Raw genomic sequence first — 22,450 nt, 5'->3', positions numbered from 1 at the left:
GCATACGCTGTCCAGGTGGGAACAAGTGGAAAAATATACATTGCTTAGGGAACATTGAGTTTTTGGCAGAAAATTTTTGGCAGTTTATATAACAATGTTGATGTGAAGGCAGCGGTTTTATATGTAAAAAAGATTTTAAGACCTTGTAAAGATGTTAAATATTTACATAAAAAATTATGCTCAGCTAAGAAAAGAAGAGCAAAATGCGAAAACCAAGTGTGCTTTCCATAAATTGTTCTTTACTTGTTTCTTATGTGTTTTTAGTAGTTTTTAGACCCACTTTTTAGTGATTAAGCACCCACTGAAAACAAAATCATATGTATGGAAATGATAGTAGTATTTCACAGCCACAAGAAAAAGAAAGACAAAAAGGAAGAAAGGGGACTTTGTACCTCTGTCCCTGATGATTTTGTCCCTCATGCTCTGGGATGCAGTTATTGAGAGTTGATGAACTTATGTGGGAGGATGTCCTTAGAGCCACCGCTGAGATGCCCACCAATGGGGATGAGAAATTCAGCAGCACTGAGGAGGTACGGTGGGAGAGGACATTCGGGTGATGGCTCACATTGATAACCAGCGGGTTATGCTGGCATGACAGTTCATAGGTTCCTGAAGAGAAATAAGATGAATGATATTGTAGCCACCCATACAGCACTGTGTTTCCATATCTAGCATTCATTTTTATCTTCTCGATAGCTGTGTACTCCAGGCAGAGTCCCGGACAATGTAAGGGACGGAAGCCTAGTTGACTCCAGGGTCTACTGGCTTATCCCCTAGCAGCCCTAAAGGGACCATTGTCAGACTCACCAAGAGAGTGGTTGTTCCCACTGACATCAGTCAGGTGAACAGTCACTGTTGGCCGCCGATGTTCTCCAAGTACCGGGCCATCAGATGTCAAGAAAATGAAAATTGTCGTGGCCACTCCTGGTCTACTGAAACACACCTAGGCATAAGCACACATAGGTATAAGCCATTATTTCCAGAGGGGTATCGAGGAATGTGTCACATTAATTTTACATTTCCTCAGTTCACCGTTTATAAAGCAAGAGCTCCCTTCTCCTTTACCTATGAGAAAAATATGGAGTAGGCACAGAAAGATATCCAGGTTCACACCAAAAATCAACATCAGATGAAAAAAGATTAACTTGCGGCTACTGAACTTGCCATCTTTTTCTGAGATTTTTGACTTCAACTGTTCCTTTTTCACTCGGGCCTGTCTTTCTTTAAACTTCTCAAAAAGATCACTGAAAGGGACCATTGCTGGAGACAATAAATCACTGCACAACGAGCCAATACCACATCTCCAAAGTGGGAGAAGTGGACAAGACTCACCAAGCTAACATACTGCTATGAACTGGCCTAGCTCCAAACATAGTTCTTCCTTCCCCATCACCCTGTCTTCCCCCTAAACTTCTTATCCGAACGTCTCACTTAGCACGCAAACTATGACCTTAGAGGCTACTGTGGAGTCTATGGTTTCTGAGACTAGAAGCTGATGAACCGTCTGCTCTGATGAAGTTTTGCTGTTGCCCCAAGCGTATATGCCCAACTCTACCGATGGCTGAAAAATAAGCCAACACCGAGGCCTAGGATATTCAGTTATTTATAAAGAATATTCCTAGATGGTTAGGCTGATTAACAATATAACTGTCTTCCAAAGTAAACTATGGGAGTTTCGTCCGTGAAAATCCTTTAATCAAAAAAGAAAACACCTTAGAGTTCGGGGGATGACCGGGAGGGCTTATTTTCCACGTTGAAATTATTTGATGCAGCAATTCCAGTTTTGCTTTATGTCCTTTAGCTCAATATTATGCTGAATTTCTATTGATCGTAAATCCCTACCTTGCCTGGTATTCCATGATGGCTACATCACTAGATTCTGGTGCTGGACCTTACAGTGTTCTGTGTGCATTTCTGTAGCTTTTTATCTGGTTCCAAGGGCAATGAAGCTCCAGGACAACTGTCCTCAGGGTAAAAGCAAGGTGTATCCACTGGCGGGGACCTACCTCTTCTAAAAATGGGGAGGAGGAGAGTAAAACATGTTTTCCATTTTACCAAGAATTCTTCCTTGTATGCAGGCTGATTTTTCCCGAGTCTTGCTGGTGTGTTTATAGAGTGTCCGTTTGCACTGCTGGCTCAATTAGGGTGATTTTATGATTTGCAGTGGTCAGTGCAACACAGCTCTCCCTTCTTCCTCTCCTCCTTTTAGGCAAAGACCAGCCACACTCTCTTTTTACAGTGTCTTTTCCCCCTTCTCATTTCCCCTCTTTGAAGTAATAAATATTCCTTTATAACTTAAGAAACATCCAGACCCATAGGTTAGAGCTTGCAATACGAGGTCCTTTGTCCCTGGCTGGATGAGGGCTAGACATGAAACATACCATAAGGTAACCAAGAGCCTAACGCAAAGCCCTCAACTTCAGCGGCAAAGGACATCAAAGTCCCTTGGGAACTCCCACAACCTCTTCCTTTTCCTACACCACAAAAGAGACCTGAGTACTGGAAAAAAGTTCTGGGTTGTTTCCTGAGCCAGGAACAGACGGAGTCCAAACAAGTACATGGTGGCTTTACCTCTGTAGGCCTCAGACTGGAAGAGTGGGGTGGGTTCAAGAAGGAACAGGGGCGCTCAGTCTTCCCACCTTCTGTTGGGCCCCAAAATAGACACCACCCACCTGAAACTAATTAGTTGGGGCAGGTCTCATGGTGTGGATTTCTCTGTCCTGAGGGCCCATGCCCAAAACCTCCAACTCATTTTGTATCTCCTGGCAATGTGCCTCCTTGCTCTAAGGGTCTTTGAACCAAATCACTTTGAACCTTACAGCCTGCTCCTGGTGGCAGTGTCTCTGTGCTGTGATTTGTGGGAAGGGCTATGCCAGGAATTCTAGGCCATGGCTTAAGTAGGAAACCACAGGTAAGACTTACAAAGGAGACACGGGCACAGGAATGTTGGGATACACAAAGCAAAAAGAGACAAGGGTTTGATCGGAGTACAAGACACTGAATCGGAGGCATTTCCTCTCCCAGTGACACAGGAGAGGTAACCGAACTTTGTTTTCATCTGAATACCGAATATGCCCCACAGCAGCCATAGACGTGAAGAAAGTATGAACTCTCCTACAACTATTGGAGCCTCTAAAGCAGAGACCGGCTTGAATGTGCACATACGCGCATACCCACCAACCTGAGCCAGGATGAAAAGACCCAAGTAAGTTCACCATTCTGGAGAGAGGGGTGCCAGGCAGAAACTTCAGTGACTCTTAGCTCCATCTTTACTAGCTGGTTAAATCCAAGCAGTCCATCTCTCCCCTCTGAGCCTAAAGTTCCTCTTTTGCACATCCCAAACACAGACTTACTACCTGTCTCGTGAGGCTATTATAAGGATTAGACCGTGGCTCTCATCTAGTTAAGAACTCAATGTTCATAAATTAATTCACGAAATAATTCTTATTTCCAAAGAGAAGTGTGTTTTATTTTGTTGATACTTCAGAAAGATGAGAGTAAAGAATAAAATTTCAAAATTAAACATACACCTATATATTTTAGTGCACGGGGAATTATGCTTTTCCAAAATCTGCTGGCTGAAAAATTTCACGTATGCTATTTTAAATTGGCACATGTAGAAATGTGAATTGGTATTCCAGGTTCTACTTCTATAGACACTGGTGATATCAAGGCTTTTGATACAGAATATATCTCTATAAATGGAATCCATGAAAAATACATCATATATATATATATATGTGTGTGTGTATATATATATGTGTGTATATATATATATATATATATATATATATATATATATATATAAAACTCTTTCAATAGACTTTTCAAAAATTCAGTTCAATATGTGTTTATCAAAAACCTACTTTGCTGTGCACACATGTTGACAAAGAAACTTCTAAAATTGACAGTATAATTAGAATAATAAAGGTGTATTCCTTACTTAAAGATGATGACTTCCATTGAAGTATACTTAACATACAGTGTTACATTAGTTTCAAACATACAACACATGATTGAACAACGCCACCCATTACTCAGTGCTCACGATACATTAGTCATTATCTGTCACCAAACGACATTTTCACAATCTTATTGACTATATTCCCTATGCTGTACTTTTCATCGCTGTGACTTATTTGTTTTGTAACTGGAAGTTTATGCCTCTTAATCCCCTTTATCTTCACCCATCCACCCACCACCCCTCCGGCAGCCACCTGTTTGTTCTCTGTATTGAAGAGTCTGGTTTTTTAGTTTCCCTCCTTTTTTCCTTTGCTTCTTTATTTGTTTTGTGGAATTTCTTAAATTCCACATACGGTATTTGTCTTTCTCTGACTGGCTTATTTCCCCTAGCATTAAACCATTAGGTCCGCCCATGTTGTTGCAAAGGCAAGATCTCATTCTCTTTTATGGCTGAGATATATTCCATTGTATTTATATACCACATCTTCTTTATCCATTCATCTATCCAATGGACACTTGGGATGCTTCCATATCTTGGCTATTTTAAATAATGCTGCAATGAACATAGGGGCGCATATATCTTTTCAAATTAGTATTTTCTTTGAGAAAATACCCATTAGTGGAATTACTGGATTGTATGATGTTTCTGTTTTTAATTTTTTGAGGGACCTCCATACTGTTTTCCACAGTGGCTGCATCAACTTGCATTCCCACCGAGAGCGTACGAGGTTTCCTTTTTCTCCACATCCTCGCCAATACTTGTTATTTGTCTTTTTGATTCTAGCCATTCTGACAAGCATAAAGTGATACCTTATTGTGTTTTTGATTTGCCTCTCCTTGATGATGGGTGATGTTAAGCACCAAAGATGATATTTAAAAAAAAAATTTAATGTTTACTTGTTTTTGAGAAAGAGAGAGAAACAGAGCGTGAGTGGGGAAGAGGCAGAAAGAGAGGGAGACACAGAATTCGAAGCAGGATCCGGGCTCTGAGCTGTCAGCACAGAGCCCGACATGGGGCTCGAACTCACTCACGAGCTGTGTGATCGTGACCTGAGCCGAAGTCAGCTGCCCAACCAACTGAGCCACCCAGGCGCCCCAAAGATATTTTTAAAAGTTGCTTTTCCCACAGCTAAATCACAGCTATTTTAATATAGTATTATAGTCCACACTATTTTCACTTCATACAAAATACATAATGAGTTGTATGTTCCTAGATATAAAAGCTAGGTATCGGCTGGAACAGGTACGTGGGCAACATGAAGTTCTACTTGTTCTACCCCTGTGTCACTTTTGCCACTATGGTGGGACACTTCTTTAATCACCACACCAAATGCATTATGTGAACAGCTTCCCCTTCAGGATAAAGGGTACCAGATAGTTCACCTCCTGGAGAACTATCCAGATCTAAAATGAGCACCAGGCACACCCCAAGAGAAAAATCCAAGACGCTAAGAGGTCAAGGGGATTATTAGCTTCATCTGTAATACTGTATTATTCATTTTAGCAAGGAGATTGCATTCTTGTATTACATTAGCAATATAAGATTAATTTGAACTTAGCTCTTATGAAGAAAAACTAGAGCTAGATGTCAGAAAGGAGGCAGAATCTTTTAGAAAAGCAAGGGATTCTCAGGACTGAAGGAATGGTGTTCAAGATAGAGGGACTGCCAGTGAAATGAGCTCAGTGAATCCATTGCAAAATACTCTGAACTAGAGAAACAGATTGGAGAGACAGACAGACAGATACTGACTCGCATACAGACATGGAAAACCAGTCCACCACACTCAATGGCTTTTTCATCCAAAGCCTTCACATTAACTACTGGATCTAACTTCTGGCCACTGGTGAAGGGTAAGATTGAAAGAATGTTCCGTAGTGAAGAACTGTTTGGGCTTAAGAAACCCCTCTTCAATCTGCCTACTGGGTACAGACACACTCAGTAATACTCCCAAGCCAAGCATTTCGACTTCCAGGTCATCCTTTGTGGTGGTCACTGGATAGCAGACCCTGAAACTATACCACAAACTTGAAAAGAATCTTCGCTGAGGTTTTTAAATGCTTTTGGTTAGTTACTGGGTTGTTATTTTTTCTGCGCCTTTCCTTTTCACTCCTCTATGGCACATCCTGATTCCAGAGAGACAGGGGAGGCCCTTGAACAGGACACTACATTCTCTTTGTATAGCACTTTACAGCGTTCCAAGTATGCTCACATGCTTTGCTGGAGCCTCCATAAAGTTCCTTGGGTTTTTATTCCTATTGGAGATTTTTGTACTATAATCCCCAGTATACCAAAAGTCATATCATAGAAGTGGAAAGTAGGTTTTGAGGAGGTTAAGTGATTTCCTCTAGCTAAAGTCTAGAGAGGTAGGAATTTGGGTTTCCCCACCTTCAAGTTCTGTATTCTTTTGACTACCCAATGCTTCTTAATTTGGGGTGAGCAGGAAGTCACAAACTCGTAATAAAATTTGTTGACACTCGTCAACAAAAATGGGGAAAACATCATTTTCCCCCAAAATGAAGTCACACAAACACTTAGGCATAAAAGTTTCCCACAATTTGGGAAATTCCCACAATTTCTGAAAGCTACGAGAACCCTTTAAAAGCTATTTGTAGTCCAATTAGGGGTCAACAGAAATCATATTAAGAATGCTTGCACTATTGGTGTGCCTGGGTGGCTCAGTTGGTTAAGCGTCCAACTTCGGCTCAGGTCATGATCTCACGGTTCGTGGGTTCAATCCCCGCATCAGGCTCTGTGCTGATGGCTCACATCCTGGAGTCTACTTCAGATTCTGTGTCTCCCTCTCTCTCTGCCCCTCCCCACCCACACTTCTTCTCTTCTCTCTCTCTCTCTCTCTCTCAAAAATAAATAAACATTATAAATTTTTTTTTAATTTTTTTAAGTGCTTATTTATTTTTGAGAGAGACAGAGACAGAATGTGAGTGGGTTAGGGGCAGAAAGAGAGGGAGACACAGAATTCGAAGCTGGCTCCAGGCTCCGAGCTGTCAGCACAGAGCCCAATGTGGGACTCGAACCCACAAGCTGTGAGATCATGACCCGAGCCGAAGTCGGTCACTCAACCGACTGAGCTACCTGGGCACCCCTATAAAAAATTTTTTTTAATAAATAGATAAAAAGTGCTTGCACTATTGGTTGAACCATATGCCTTTTTTGTAGATGAAAAATTATCAAATGTTGGCAATTTCATATGGCCCACCCTAATAATATTGCTACCTTTGTAGACTTAAGAAATTTGACGGGGCAGAGAGATTAATTCTCACAGTTTCAGGGGATCTTACCTGACATCCAAATCTAACAGAGGAAGGGAGGCTGTGAGGCAACTAGCATCTTGCCACTGACCTGTCTCAGTAGTCTCCATATGTGACGATGTGAGTCAGAATGGGAAACAGTTTTGAACCTGGTTTGACTTCCTTCCCACATCCAAGCCTGTCTCCCTTGCTTTGGTCAAAACTCAGCTGATATCCTATGTTATATTCCTTCATAGTACAAGTACGGCTATAAACACTATGGGCTTATGTGATTCTCTTTTTGGAAGCGTGAAGTCAAGTTGTCATTTTGGGAAATGAAGAGGGAGCACCATTATGACCCCCCACCAGCCAGGGGGAGACATTTGGAAATGTGTGACTCGGCAAGTTAATGGAAGGACTCAGATCAGAATCAGCTTGTTGTCTCCCTTCCTTCTAACAGCATTTCCTCATCTGTGATTTTAGACACCAGGGCTAAGTCTGCAGAGACTCTGTGTTAGAAGAGCCCGTGCAACCCAGAAGGGGGCTCAGAAAGAGGGAAACCAAATCTGTGGTGGATACTGCGGTGTGGGGGTCCACTGTGAAATCTGGGAGACACTGTGAGACCACCTCCTTCATGACGGAGCACTCAACCCACGGCAAAGTCTCCTTCTGGAAACTGCCCTCCAAGGAAGAACGACCCTACAAGCTCATGGCACTCTTCTGGGGAGGCTGGAGAGAGAAGAAACCCACGTCCAGTGGCCTTTTGATAGGAGTGAGTGGTGTACGGGTAGGAGAACTCTGAGGGCCATCCAGCTCCGTGTGGGATGCCGACGCTGTCACACGGCCGTCTCACAGCCCTCCTCTCTCACTACTTTCTAGTTCTTTCACTCCCCCAACAAGTGTTGATCTTAGGAAAAGTTCTCGATAAACTTGCATCAAATCTTTGCCTCAGACTCTGAATCCTGGGGACACTCCACACAAGACAAACTGAGAATGAGGGAAGGTGTTATGGAATGCATGTGGAGAAGCTTCTCTTGGGAACAAGAATGTGTAAGTGAGGGAATGAAGGAGCGCACTCTGGAGCCAGGCAAGCCTCCCCACACCCCGTTGAGAAAGATCGCCATCCCAATTACTCATGTCACTTCGAGTCGGATAAGATGTTGCGTCAAGGGTGTGAAAAAGCTTCCGTGTCAAAGCAATGAAAAGTTACAGAAGTAGCAATCAGACAGGAAAGTGGAAAATGGGTGCTTTTCCTTCTGGGGAGAAACTGTTGAGCCACTGGGAAATGAAGTTCCTCTTTCAGTGCACCAGGCTAGTCTCTGGTGGAAATGAAAATCGTGTTATACGTAGTCACCTTTGTTTTTGCAGGATTCCCAGGGAAGGCAGGGATCCACACAGACTGATTTTCTAAACAGGTTTTCTTTTGAAAGGCAAGACCTGTTTAGAAATGTCAGCGGTGTGTACAGAAATAATTCTAATACCTATTATAAATGCTCCTGGCCTCTTCACTAGGGAATCCTGTACTTAACCGAATTTTTACTTGGTAAATTGGAGGCCTCATTTTGAACATCAATTATTTTCCTGAATGCTAGGATAACAACCCTATAAGGCAGTGCTCTCCAAACTTTAACGTACCTACAGATCGCCTGAGGGTCTTGTTTTAAAATGCCAATTCTGATTTAGTAGAGCTGAGGTTCTGCAGTCCTACCTATCTCTCAAGTGATGCGGATGCTTCTGGATGCCAACCACATTGTGAGTAGCAAAGCTCTAAAGGTATCAGCAGATATACTTCTCTTTGCTCTTAGCATTTGGTAGCCTACAACTGGAATTCTTCTGTTATTCATATTTATTATCTCTTTCTTTTTTAAGTTCACCATCAAGCTTAAATGAAAATAGAGTGGAGGAGAGCCAAAGCATAAGAGACTCTTAAAAACTGAGAACAAACTGAGGGTTGATGGGGGGTGGGAGGGAGGGGAGGGTGGCTGAGGCGTATTGAGGAGGGCACCTTCTGGGATGAGCCCTGGGTGTTGTATGGAAACCAACTTGACAATAAACTTCATATATTGAAAAAATAAAAATAAAAAAAATACAGACTGGAAGGAATCATCTAGTCCAAACGCCTCAATTTAAAAGTTTATTTATTTATTTTGAGACAGAGACAGAGAGGGGGCGGGGAGGGATGGAGGGGGAGAGAGAGAGAGAGAGAGAGAGAGCATGAGTGGGGGAAGAGGCAGAGTGAGAGAATCCCAAGCAGGCCTTGCACTGTCAGCATGGAGCCTGATGTGGGTCTTGAATTCACCAACTGTGAGATCATGACCTGAGCCGAAATCAAGAGTTGGATGCTCAGCTGACTGAGCCACCCAGGTGCCCCCAAATACCTCATTTTAAAGCTAATAAAATTGATGTCCAAGAAGGCTGTATGATTTATATAAGGTTATTTGACTGACTAGTGGTAAAAATAGGGCTTATAATACTGCTCCTCTGGGTACAGGTCTTCTCCCAGTTTCTATCTCCTCTACTGATTTGTTGCTCCTTTTCTGTAGCAGATTGAAAAGTCAGAAAATTAATATTATTAAAATTCTAGGTAAGGTAAATAGGCTTTAACAAAGAGATCTAACCACTTTCCTATGAACAAAACGTCAAAGAATCCAAAGTAATGATTAGGCTTGATGCCTTCTATATATGAGTTTTTCTTTTTTGCTAAATAATGAAATCTGGACAGTTTTCTGGATGGTTGAAGTCATCTCTAAATAGAGGATTAGTATTCAACTAATTAAATTAAAAAAAGTGTTGCCAAATTTAGCAAAAGCAAACAAAACTTAACAAGATGTTCACTTAAATTTGAATATCAGAAACAATAAAGAATTTCTTTAGTATAAATATGCCTTGAACATAGCGTAGGACTTACTTATATTAAAAAATTCTTCATTGTTGATTTGAAATACTTTTTTTCAAAAAGCCCAAATCAGCAAGATACAAGAATGCACAACTTCAAAAAAATGAAGAGATAAAAGAAAGAAGAACAGAGAAATAAAAAAAAAGAAAAGAAGAAGAAATGATTTTGTAGGTGTTTGTATATAAAGAGGAAGAGAGAAAGAATAAATGGGAAGAGTGGTAGATACTTTTTGGACCAGCTAATAGAGAGCACACATTTCTAATACAGACTGGTCCTTAATTTCTGAATGAATGGATGCTCATTCTTTAAGTGCTTCCTAATAAAATGTAGGACCAAGAGAGGAAGGAAAAAAAAACCCTTTAATAATGACAGAGCTGGCACCATAAAAGTTGTTATCCTCTAAAACTCAATGCTAGAAACAAACAAATAAAATGCTATTAAGAATCCATGATTTTAAAAAGATGTTATGAGTTATTACAAAATACTTAGGGTAGACCAATGATGAAAGCCCTATATGTCAACATTTATTGGCTAAAATCAAAGCATTTATTGGGTAAAATCAAAGTTTACCTAGAGGGAAACATTAGGGAACAGTGAAAACAAATTATCCAAGTGTTTGACACAGGAAGCTAAACAGAACATCAGTATGAATCCAGAATAACAGGGAGAGAGGAAATAATAAAGATAAAGACAGAAATCCATGACTTGGAGAACCGTGACTAGAAAGAAGAGGAAAATGAACAAAAGTAGAAATTGTTCTTTGAAGAAACCCAGACATGAGTAATCAAGAGAGTGAAGAGGAGAAATCAGAAGGCTTAAAAACATACAATATAAAAGGAGGGGTAACTATAGCTAAGACAGAGATGAGACAAAATAAAAATACATTACGAACAACTATCAGCATGAAATTTGAACACGTGGAAGAAATTAGTAAATGTATGGAAATCTCCCATTGTCCAAAATTGGAAAGGAGAAATTGAACATATTAATAAAATTCAAAGGAAGTTAAATGACAAACATAAATATTTCCTCAAGAAAAAAACCCCAAACCCAATTGGTTTTACAGGTGGGTTAATTTTGAAGGAATAGATAATCCTTATTTTATACAGATGGTTTCAGAAACTACAAGAAGGAAAACTTCTCAATCAATTTTATGAGGCTTGTGTAATGTGAATATTCAAAAGAGGAACAAACTAATTCCTTATATAAATACAAGTGCAAAAATCCAAAGCAAAAGATTAACCAATAAAATCCAAGAGCATATTTAAAATATATAATAATCAAGCAGGTTCACTCCACAAAGACAAAAGTAACTTGATATCTAAAAAAAAAAACTTATCGATATGATTCAACATAATGATAGATCAAACAAGAAAACTCATATGATCCTATCAATTGACATGTATCAAGTGTTTGATTAAGGTCGGCTCACATATACCAGTATGTTTTTCAAGAGGCAGAAGAAAGAATCTAAGGCTTATTCTAAAATTTATATGGAAAATAAGTGCTCATGAATAATGAATAGCTAACTCAATTTTTTTAAATGTGCAAAAGCGGAAGAAGGTGGGGACGTGCCCTACGAGTTATGCTTATGTAGCAAAGTCTATTCCAGAAACTAGTATATAATTAACGTGGCACTTCAGATCATCAGGGCAAGGATGGAATGTTTTAATGGTTGCGATTAAAAATTGGCTTCTCATATATAGGAGGAAAAAAGGGGAGCCCTACTTATTCTAAATACAAAAACAAATTTCAATAGGTTGAATGCTAAACTTCAAAAGGCAAAACTGTAAGAAAGTAAAAAATATGTTTGCAATCTTAGAAAAAACTAATAGATTTATCTACACAACAATTAATAGAAGAGGAACACGAAATGGCTGACAGTTATTTTTGTAAAGGGATGCTCCACCTCACTAATAATGCCCAATATCACGATATCACTTTGTTCACATCAGATTTACTCATTTTAGGTAATTAGATAATATTATGTTTATGCATGGATATGTGGAAATGAATCCACTATTTTCATTTGTCTTGGAAGTATCAACTTTAATTTCAAGTCCACATGCTGACATAGATGTCTCTCTCTTTCAGTGTATTTCTGAGCCATCTGGTTCCACTGATTTGTCTATTTGTTGATATTTTAACCATTATAACTTCATGGTATATTTTGATGTTTGACAGAGTCAGGCCTCCTTCCCCATTAAACTTTTGTAAAATTTCCATAAAAACATTAATATCAGCTTTGTCTTTCCTTAAAAGTACTTCGTGAGAATTTTTATTGGGATTCTGCAAAGTCTGGGGTTTAGGGAGAGTCGACCTTCATAGGATATTGAGTCTTTCTGTACAAGACCAGTTTGTGACTCTTCATTTTTCAAGCTTTCATGTGTCTTCTTCATACAGATCTTTCCATTTCCTCTTTTTTTTTTACATTTACTCCTAGATATTTTACTACCTTCAGTGCTATTGTAAAGGAACTATTTTCTTTAATCATGTTTTCTCTTTGACTGCTATTTAAAAATTAGCATATTTGCTTTCATCTTAATTTCGTATTAAACTATGATACTAAATGAAATAATTTGGGGGTTGTTTCCTCTTTTCAGGTATCAACTTAATTTCTGGGGAAATAATTTGAATTTTATTTCCCCCTTTCGCATTTTATCGTTTCATTTCTTTTATAGCTCAGAAAGTATAAAATTCAAAGTCTAGCATTGGCTGCTATTTCCAGAGAAAGTAAAATAACAATGGTGATACAGGAGTTTTTGCTACTTTGCGCCTCTTTCTCTGTTAGTTCCTTTACATTTTTACTTTGACTTTAATTTGATCTTTTCCTAATTTAGGTGGAAACTTTGATTATTAATTTTATACTGCTTATTTTTCAAACAGAGACATATAAAGCTATAAATCTCCCTGGAAGTACTATTTTAATCATATCTCATACATTTTGAAATGTTGCTTCATTATCATTCAGCTCAAAATATTTTCTAATTTTCCCCAGAAAACCTTCTTTGACCTATGGATTATTTAGAAATATACTGCTTGACTACCAAAAAATTGCACATCTCCTAGACATATTGTTATTCATTTCAAATCTAGTCCTGTAAAGGTCAGAGGATGTACTCTGTATGACTACAATCATTACAGATTCGCTAAGACTTATTTTATGGCCTAGTATATAGCCTATTTTGGTGAACATACCACGTGCATTCTGCAGTTGCTGAGTGTAGTGTTTCTACGAATGTCAAGTAGATCAAGATACCTGATAATGACCTTTAAATCTTACACACTTGTCCTGATTTTTTTGTCTGTTTGTTATATCAACGATTTACAGAGAGATATGATAAAAATCTCCAATTATTATTATGAATTTGGCTATTTGTCTATTAGTTCTGTCAACTTTTAATTCATTTCCTTTGAGGCTCTGTTCTTAGGTGATTCAATTTTATAACAATTAAGATTGTTCAGCATTTTTGATAAATTGACCCACTTACCATTATTTTCCTCTGGTAACACTCTATTTTGTCAGATACTAACACTCTATCCCTATTTTCCTCCGGTAACACTCTATTTTGTCAGATACTAACATAGCACAGAAATTTTCTTACACTTAGAGATCACATGATATACAATTTTTCACTTTTACTTTCATTCTGCATGTCTTTGTATTTAAAGTGTGTTTTCGGGGTGCCTGGGTGGCTCAGCCAAACGTCGGACTTTGGCTCAGGTCATGATCTCACAGTTCATGAGTTCGAGCCCTGTGTCGGGATCTGTGCTCACAGAGCGGAGCCTGGAGCCCGCTTCCAGTTCTGTGTCTCCCTCTCTCTCGCCCCTCCCCTACCCCTGTTCACACGGCCTCTCTCTCTCTCTCAAAAACAAATGAACATTAAAAATTTTTTAAATAAAAATAATAAAGTGTGTTTTCATAAACGGTATGTAATTCTTTCCATGTTATGTAGACTGACAATCTCTACCTTTTACATGGCATTATTAGGCAATTTGAATTTAATGTAATTAATAGCATCCTTAGTTTTAAGTCTGCCAGAGGGTATTTGTTTTTTATTAGCTGTTTCTTCGTTCCTCTTTTCCTGCTTTCTTTTGAGTGAATCAAGTTATTTTATCATTGTATTAATCTTCGTGTATATGTGTATTTTTTAATGATTGTTCTGGAGATTATAATATGTATATCTAACTTACTACAATCTACATTCAAATAATATTACTATCTATAGTGTAAGGACCTTACAGCCATATTACTCCACTTACCACTTGTCCCTTGTAATAATACATATTATTTCTTTGCAGGAGAGGACAGTCAAGCTGTCACTGAGGTTGCTCGACTTTCCGTTTCACACACTCACGCTTCCTTCCCTTCTTTTCCACAGATGTTGGTACCCAGGCCGCTCCTTAATAAACACCTGGCACACTAAGTTCCATCTCAATTTTGGTATACGTGCTGATGAAGCAAGCACCTAAATTCCATCTCAGAATCTACTCCTAAAGCATCCAACCTGCCACAACCAAAGAAGATGATCAAACTTCCCCCCATCTTTGAAAAATTTCTTTTGATGTGGTTTTCACTCATACTATAGCCCATCTTTTATAAAATTTTGGAGGAAGAGGTAGTCTGCCTCTGTTTCTAGCCTCTGTCTCCTCCCCTTTCAATCTAGCATAGCCCACAGTCCCACTTACGCACCTCCGTGTTGTGTCATAAGTAGCCTCCCCCCAGTCACCGGATACATTCCAGTGGACCCCTAGGGGATGCCTGAAACTGCAGATAGTACCAAACCCTATATTTATACTATGTCTTTTCCTATACATCATACCAATGATGACATTTAATTTATAGATTAGGCACAGTAAGGGATTAACAATAACTAATAATAAAATAGGACTATTGTAACAATGTACTATAATAAAAATTATATGAATAACTCTCTCTCAAAATATCATTGTACTTCTTCTTGTGATGGTGTGAGATAACAAAATGTCTACGTGATGACATGTGAGGTGAATGACCCAGGCGTTGTGACATAGCCTGAGGCTACCACTGACTTTGTGATGATGTGTCAGAGGAGGGTCACCTGCTTTTCAACCGCAGTTGACTGCAGTCACGGAAACTGCAAGAGTGAAAACATGGATGAGGGGGTGCCACTATGTTACCATTACGCTCCCAATTGCCAAGGCCAAAAGCTAACATGGCATCGTTCATTCAAGCAATCGCCAAACATTCTGAAGATTACAACAGGGAAGCTCTGTGCTCAATGCCTGACATAAAACCATGACTATACATGGTCACTGCCCACAAGTTCCTAGAGTTCATCAGATGAAGACGGAGAAAGGAGAACAGCAAAGTATACAAACGCTGTGACGGAAGAGTCTGCTGAGGAGGCGCATAGGAAGAAGTTACCGATTACACTAAGAGGGGCTTGGGCAAGAGGTTCGGGAAAGGTCAGACTATAAAAGATATAATCCATGAGCTAAATCTTAGAAGATGAATATGTGCTTCTCAGAGACACAAAACAGAGAAAGCACTTACAGAGAAAGAAAAACACGAGCTCCCTACCTGAAAGGTTATGGAGATGTGAAAACCTTGGAGTATTCCAGTACTGAAAGCAATCTGTTATGACTAAAATGATTAAGGCGTAGAATGTGTGTGTGTGTGTGTGTATGTGTATGTGTGTAGAGGAGTGTGGAAGATGGGATAAATGGGGGAATTCAATGAGACAAGGTTTATCTCTATCTCTCTATGCCCAGTCACCAGGTCCTTCTGAGTCTGTTTTGTAGTTACTGTATCTGTACGATATGACTTGATGACATTTTGTCTTCTGGAGTATTTGTGCAACATGGCCATGCAGTGTATGTACCTTGAGGATAAAGATGGTGACTCATTCAGCTTTGAACTTCTCTATAGTATAGTATTCTATTCATTTTCGCCAATGTTTATGGAGTAGAATTAAAATTGGCCCTGTTATGAGGTGGAAATAAGGCAAGTGTCTATCAACATCTTTAGCATGAACTGGACACGTGATCCAGAGTGAAGGTGGGCACGCTATAACCCATGGGCCAAATCTGACCCACTGCCTGGTTTTGTATGGTCTGTGAGCTAAGAATGTCTTTTGCATTTTCCAATGGTTGAAAAAAAAATCAAAGAAAACCAATGTGAATAAGGTGAAAATTATATGAAATGAAATTTCAGTGTTCCTACATATAATTTTATTAGAACACAGCTATGCTTGTTCATTTACATACTGCCTGTGGCTGCTTTCATTCTGTAACAGCAGTGTTAACAGAGCTGTAAGTAGTTGTAACAGAGACTGTATGGCCCATGAACCCTAGAATATTTACTATTTTGCTCTTTATACCAGCTCCTGGTATAGAGGAAGGACCGTGGCATTTTGGGATAAACTGGATTTGAATCTGAATCTTATCTGTATCTCTATTAACTATGTTATCCCAAATGTTTAGCATCTCTGAGTTTTCAGATAATCATTTTTAGAATGAGTAAAATCACATCTCTGATAGAGAGCTTGTATGAAAATTAATAATAAGATACCTGGAACAGAAAAAAATATCAATAAACGTGTTTCTCAACCACCACCGTCCCCACACCACTGTGTGGTATCACAGACTCTTTGAAATCCAATCAATTAAATATGTAATACATTTTCTGTTGAAGATTCATACTCAGTGTTTGGCTAGTTGAACCCAAACAAAGAAAAGAAGGAAATAATGGTTTATAGGCTTTAGGTTTTACACAGCAAAGGCTTCACATAGCACATGTTTCCAGCAGTGGTCTATAATTTATAATTGATGTTTTAAATATTATATTCAAAATACTATAAGCATACTGTATTTAAAATACCTAACTACTTTCTGTTAGGATTGCTAACCAGTCCAGCCTGAGTGAGACCATTCCAAATTGGGAACATTTTAGAACAGCCATGAAAATAAATACGAACATATGATTTTGCATATGTTGATGGGCTCTCTGTGTAACCAAACAGCACCTCCTTCTCAGATTGCTTCATTTGTTGTCTGTATTGCTGAGATTCAAAGCACTTTCTGGAAGGAATCATTCCCTCTGTTTCTTTCTCTATCCCCCAATGGCACCTCGAGTTATAATATGCACTTAATAAATCCTATGAATTAGGTCCATGGATACATTGTCTTTGAAGAATTTAGAAGAAAATCAACAAAAGAAGACAAGAGGGCTTTCCTTCCAATTCCACATGTTTTAATTTGTTTTCTTGCTCATGTCATGTTCTCATGTTTATCCCCAGTGTTCAATTCTGGGTCTGGCATATAACAGGTGCGTAACGCGTGCTGACTGAATACGGCAACATGGTATAGAGGAATAAACATGCGATCACAGTCAAGAGGCATGAGTCTGATCTTCAGTTTTACCATTTGATTCTTGAGTAATGTAAAAAAAGCACTTTGAGACGAATTCTTATTTTTCTCATCTATAAAATAGGAAAACAACTACTTTGCCAAACTCAGAGCTACTGCCGGGATCAAACTAAAAAGCACATGAGAATGCACTTTGTAAACTATAGTGGCTTTTAAAATGTGCTTATTATTGTAAATAATAAAAATTTACATGTTCTGCCTTATAAAAGAAATTCCTAACATTTTGGTGTATTGGTTTGAGATTAGATGAAACCAAAGAAAACTAAGAGAGACAAGTTCTCAGTAAACGAGGACTAAATTGAGAAATTTGTTGGGAAAGTAGCATTTTAGTAAATGAAGGATTTTGGAAAGATATTTTCAAGGCTAACGTTTTTCAGTATAGTTGTTTCTCACTTGTGCAATAAATTTGTCTCTGATCCACTACATGCAAATCATATGTGTGTGTCAAATCAAGATTAAAGTAAACTAAAAAAAATAAATAAATAAAGAGTCAGAAATCCTATAGCCCTCAGAAAACTTGCGGAAAAAATCCCCAATGAGCTTATTTTTAGAAATCACTTCCTAATTTATTTGGTATTAAGTGGATTTGTAAAAACTAAATTTTATTAATAGGTTTGATATATTAACTCCCAAATATATTTGTGATTTTTGTCATATATATATATATATATATATATATGTATATATATATATATATACACATATATATATCCCTACATCATTTGTAGTAAAAACAGGGTGCACACCGAAAATATAAAATATACATGGTAGTTAACTGACATACATTAAAAGAATTCCAGTTGGAGACTTCTGCTTCTAGCTATGAGGAAATAGCTTATAATAGAACAAACACTTCTGTCAAGAATAATTATAAAATATGAATAAAGTAAAAAGAAAAATTTTTTATTTTTTTAATGTGTATTTAATTTTGAAAGAGAGAGAGAAAACAAGCAGGGGAGGGACAGAGAGAGAGGGAGACACAGAATCTGAAGCAGGCTCCAGGCTCTGAGCTGTCAGCACACAGCCTGATGCGGAGCTCAAGCCCACAAGCCATGTGATCACGACCTGAGCTGAAGTCAGACACCCAACTGACTGAGCCATCCAGATGCTCCAAAAAAGAAAAAAGTATGAAAACATGTGAGAGCAACCACAGCAATCAGGACTGAAGAGACTTGAAAAGCAAGAAACCACATTGAAAGGAACCTCACATTCTGTGCCACTTTTGCCATTGAGGTATTTTTCAAACTCTAAGCTCTGCAGAATAAGAGCATAAGAAACTAAGCGGGAATTGGTGGGTGAGAGGCCAAAAAGCCAAACAGTTTTTACCAGACACATACTGCTGAGGAGACAGAAATTGTACTTCAGAGACTATCAGGTGGAGGGCCTAATCCAAGCTTTTATTTGAGACCCCTAAAAAGGCGAAAAAAGGAAAAGGGGAAAAACATATCAGGGCTCACTAATACAGAAATTTGAAGCATTTTTATTTTTAATTTGTTTAATGTTTATTTATTTTTGAGAGAGAGACAGAGTGCAAGCAGGAGAGGGGCAGAGACAGAGGGAGACATAGAATCCAAAGCAGGCTCCAGGCTCTGAGCTGTCAGCACAGAGCCCAACCCAGGGCTTGAACTCACAAACTGTGAGATCATGACCTGAGCCAAAGTCAGACACATAACCGACTGAGTCACTCAGGCACCCCAGAAATTTGAGTCATCTTCATTACTGATTGGATTAAGATGTTCTTTCCCAAATCTTACTACATGTTTAAAAAAAAAGTAAGTGGTCTTGAAAGGAAGATATCATTAGCCACAATCTCTACAATAATATTTAGTTAAAACTTTATTCAATATGAAAGTAAATGAGACTAAATGAATGAAAATAAAGAGAAGAAACAGTCAACATAAACAGACCTCAGGTCACCAAGCTATTCGTATTATCAGGCACAGACTTTACAATTATAGGGATTAATATATTTTTAAAATAAACTATAGGATAAAGAATTTCAAACAAAATGAGAATCTATACAAAAAGTTAAATAATAATTCTAGAATTAAAACTACAATAACTGAAATTAATAATGTAATAAACAGTTTAACAGCCAATTATATGGAATAAAAGTTGTGATTAGTAAAACAGAAGGTATACCAGTATGAAATAACCAGGTTATTTCATAACCTAATCCAAGCTTTTATTAGGATTAGGTTGACAAACCGTTAGCCAGATATCTACAAAGGAAAAACAGGCCTTGGAACATCATAGTAAAAGTGCCGAAGACAAAACACAAAGAGAATATACTAAAAGCATCACAGAGTAAAAGACATTGCCTTCAAAGTTGTATATAGCAGATTGATAGCTAACTCTCCAAAGAAAGTATGAAAGTGAAAAGACACTGGGATAACATCTTTAGGTGATGAACAAAAACAACTGGCCACTTAGAATTCTATATACCAAGCAAAGATACCCTTGGAAAATGAATGTCAAATAAAGATACTTTCAACCGCACAAAAACTGAAAGAATACATTGCCAGCACACTCACATAAAAAGAAACGATGGAATTTCTTTTTCATGCTAAATAAAAATGAGGAAAGCATAGAAATATGGAAAGGCCTGAAGAGCATTGGGCAGGGTAAATATTTAGCTATTTTTAAATCGTATTAACTTTAAAAAGCCAGGAAGCAGTAAATGGAGGTAGAGTATTCTCAGGGGCTCACTGCTTATGAAATTATGAGAGCTCTAATTCATAGCAGAGAATTGTAAAGAAATCACATAAATTAAGAAGACAATGACAGACAACCCTACAAAACTGAGCAAAAGATTTGAATACAACCTCCAAGAGAGAGAAAAAAAAAAAGAAAAGTATACAGAAATGGCCAATATATATTTAAAAGACCAAACTCATTAGGCAACATATAAATCCAACTGACATGATGGAGGGGCTACTACCTTTCTATGCCAAACAGAATGGCTAAAATTAAGGCTTGAAATATCAAGTACTGATGAAAATGTGAAGCATCTGGAATACTCATTAGCCTCTGGTGGGAGTATGAATGAGTACAGCCACTATGGAAGATTACTTGGAATTATCTACTAAAGCTTCTCATCTGCCTACCAACGATCTAGCAGTTCCAAATATACCCACCTGTTTATATATGTTCACCAAAAGAAATACAGAAATGTTTATAGCAGAACTATGTGTAACACCATAGAGAAAAGCTGGAAATAACCCAAACGTTCATCAATATGGACACACAAGTTTGGTGTACTCATACACTGGAATGCTACGTGGCAATGAAAATGAACCCTAGTGCTAAATGAAGCAGCACTCTAGCAAATGAAATGTGGAGTAAGAACGAATGAGACACAAGAAGTACGTACTGTAAAGTTCTTCACATAAAGTTCAAAAACAGGCACAATAGTCTATGGCGATAGAACTAAAAAGAGTAGATACCTCTGTGGTAAAATCACTGAGAAGGGGAATAAGAGTGATTTATGGGGTGATGGCGTACTCTGTTTCTTGATCTGTGTGGTGGTTAGAGAGGATGTTCATTCTCTAAAAATGTATTGATCTGTGCATTTTTGATTTTTTGCACATTTCTGTGTGTATGTTACACTTTGTAAATGGGTTGACTTACAAAGAAAGAAGCCCAAAATTCAAAAAGAGGTGAAAAATAAACCCAAAATATAAAACCTCAGAGAAAAACAAGAGGAAATTTCCCGAGAAGCCAATCCAACATATCACTTTACACACACACACGCGCGCGCACACACACACACACACAATCTACCCACAGCCTTCACAAACAACCATTTGGTTCACTTACTTTGAGCCAAACCTCCTCCTCCCTCTCCAGGCTACCTTCTGTCTGCTCACTCCTTTTATCCCGAGGTCTGTTTCCATTGGTGACACAGGGAAACCAGCCAGTGAGAGGACGGTGCTCTGGTAAATCTGGATGGTATGACGTGCAAATCTGAAATGTAATTTCAATCAAAAATTAAATGTATAAGGTGAGAGAGAAGTAAATACAATGACTCTGTAGCTCAAAACCAAAGTTTTCCTCTCTTTCTGAGTGCCTAATGATCACACTATTGGCAGAAAACTTTTCTCTAAGCAGAAGAATGCCTCGATGCTCTCTGTTAACCTCAAGATATAATTTACCTGGGTAGAAAAACACACATGATAACTCTCAGCCTACCATCAACCCAGATATCTTGCCCAAAGAACAGTCCTGGAACATTTTAGGCAACTGCTCCTAGAATTAGCCATAGAAGTCTGTCCAGGATGATGGTTATATCCTTACTGGGCAGGATCCACCAGTCCGAGGAGTGAGGCTACTGAGTCAGAAACCATTAAGCATTCAGCTGGGTAAAGGAGTCAGGGAACAGAAACACCAGAAAATTTCTCCACTTAATACTTAAGGAAGATAGACAAGCTAGACTAAAAGCCACTTCAGAGAGCTGTTACTAACTCAGAATCTCCCGACTTTCCTGGCTTCCTGTCACTGGGCACCAAGAACTCTTGAGAAAGATGCCAGATTTCACTGAAGAAGTGTAGTGAACATTGCTAGCTGCCTCCCCATATCCATTTCCCCTTACTTTCTTATTAGGAAACTCTGATTTTGTTCAAGGTGGCAGTAAATCCAGTTATAAATGCTCATCTCCTCAGAGACCTTTACAACAAAGGGTGATGACGTGACCTGGATGTGACCGCTGAGATGTTGGTGGAAGTCTATAGTGTTAAACGTCCAGAAAAGCTGCCATGATTGTTTCCCAATAAAAAGGGAAAGACTCAGTTAGCGTATACGTACTTCCTGTGAACTTCCCCCATCTTCCTGCCTGAAATGCTGACTTCATGCCTGGTGGAGTCATCTTATGAATAGGAGGAAGAAAGCTGCAAGCCAAGGATGGAAAGAGCTAGAATCTAGAAGATTCCAAGGTCC

At 38.5% G+C, this 22,450-nt stretch overlaps 1 protein-coding gene across 3 annotated transcripts in view; it reads right to left on the bottom strand.

Moving 5' to 3' along the window:
- PAPPA2 (pappalysin 2) overlaps nt 1-22,450 on the bottom strand; it is a 280,044-nt gene that overhangs the window by 105,430 nt on the left and 152,164 nt on the right. For all 3 annotated transcript variants that reach the window (XM_060643580.3, XM_060643582.3, XM_060643581.3), the window contains 3 exons: nt 21,335-21,481; nt 808-943; nt 393-609 (listed from right to left, as the gene is read on the bottom strand). In XM_060643580.3, coding sequence (XP_060499563.3) covers nt 393-609; nt 808-943; nt 21,335-21,481 — 500 coding nt within the window. The remainder of the gene's footprint in view (nt 1-392; nt 610-807; nt 944-21,334; nt 21,482-22,450) is intronic.

This window comes from Panthera onca, chromosome F1 (genome assembly GCF_046562875.1).
Source record: "Panthera onca isolate mPanOnc1 chromosome F1, mPanOnc1 haplotype 2, whole genome shotgun sequence".
Lineage (NCBI taxonomy): Eukaryota > Metazoa > Chordata > Mammalia > Carnivora > Felidae > Panthera > Panthera onca.
This window is presented reverse-complemented; position numbering and strand designations above follow the sequence as displayed.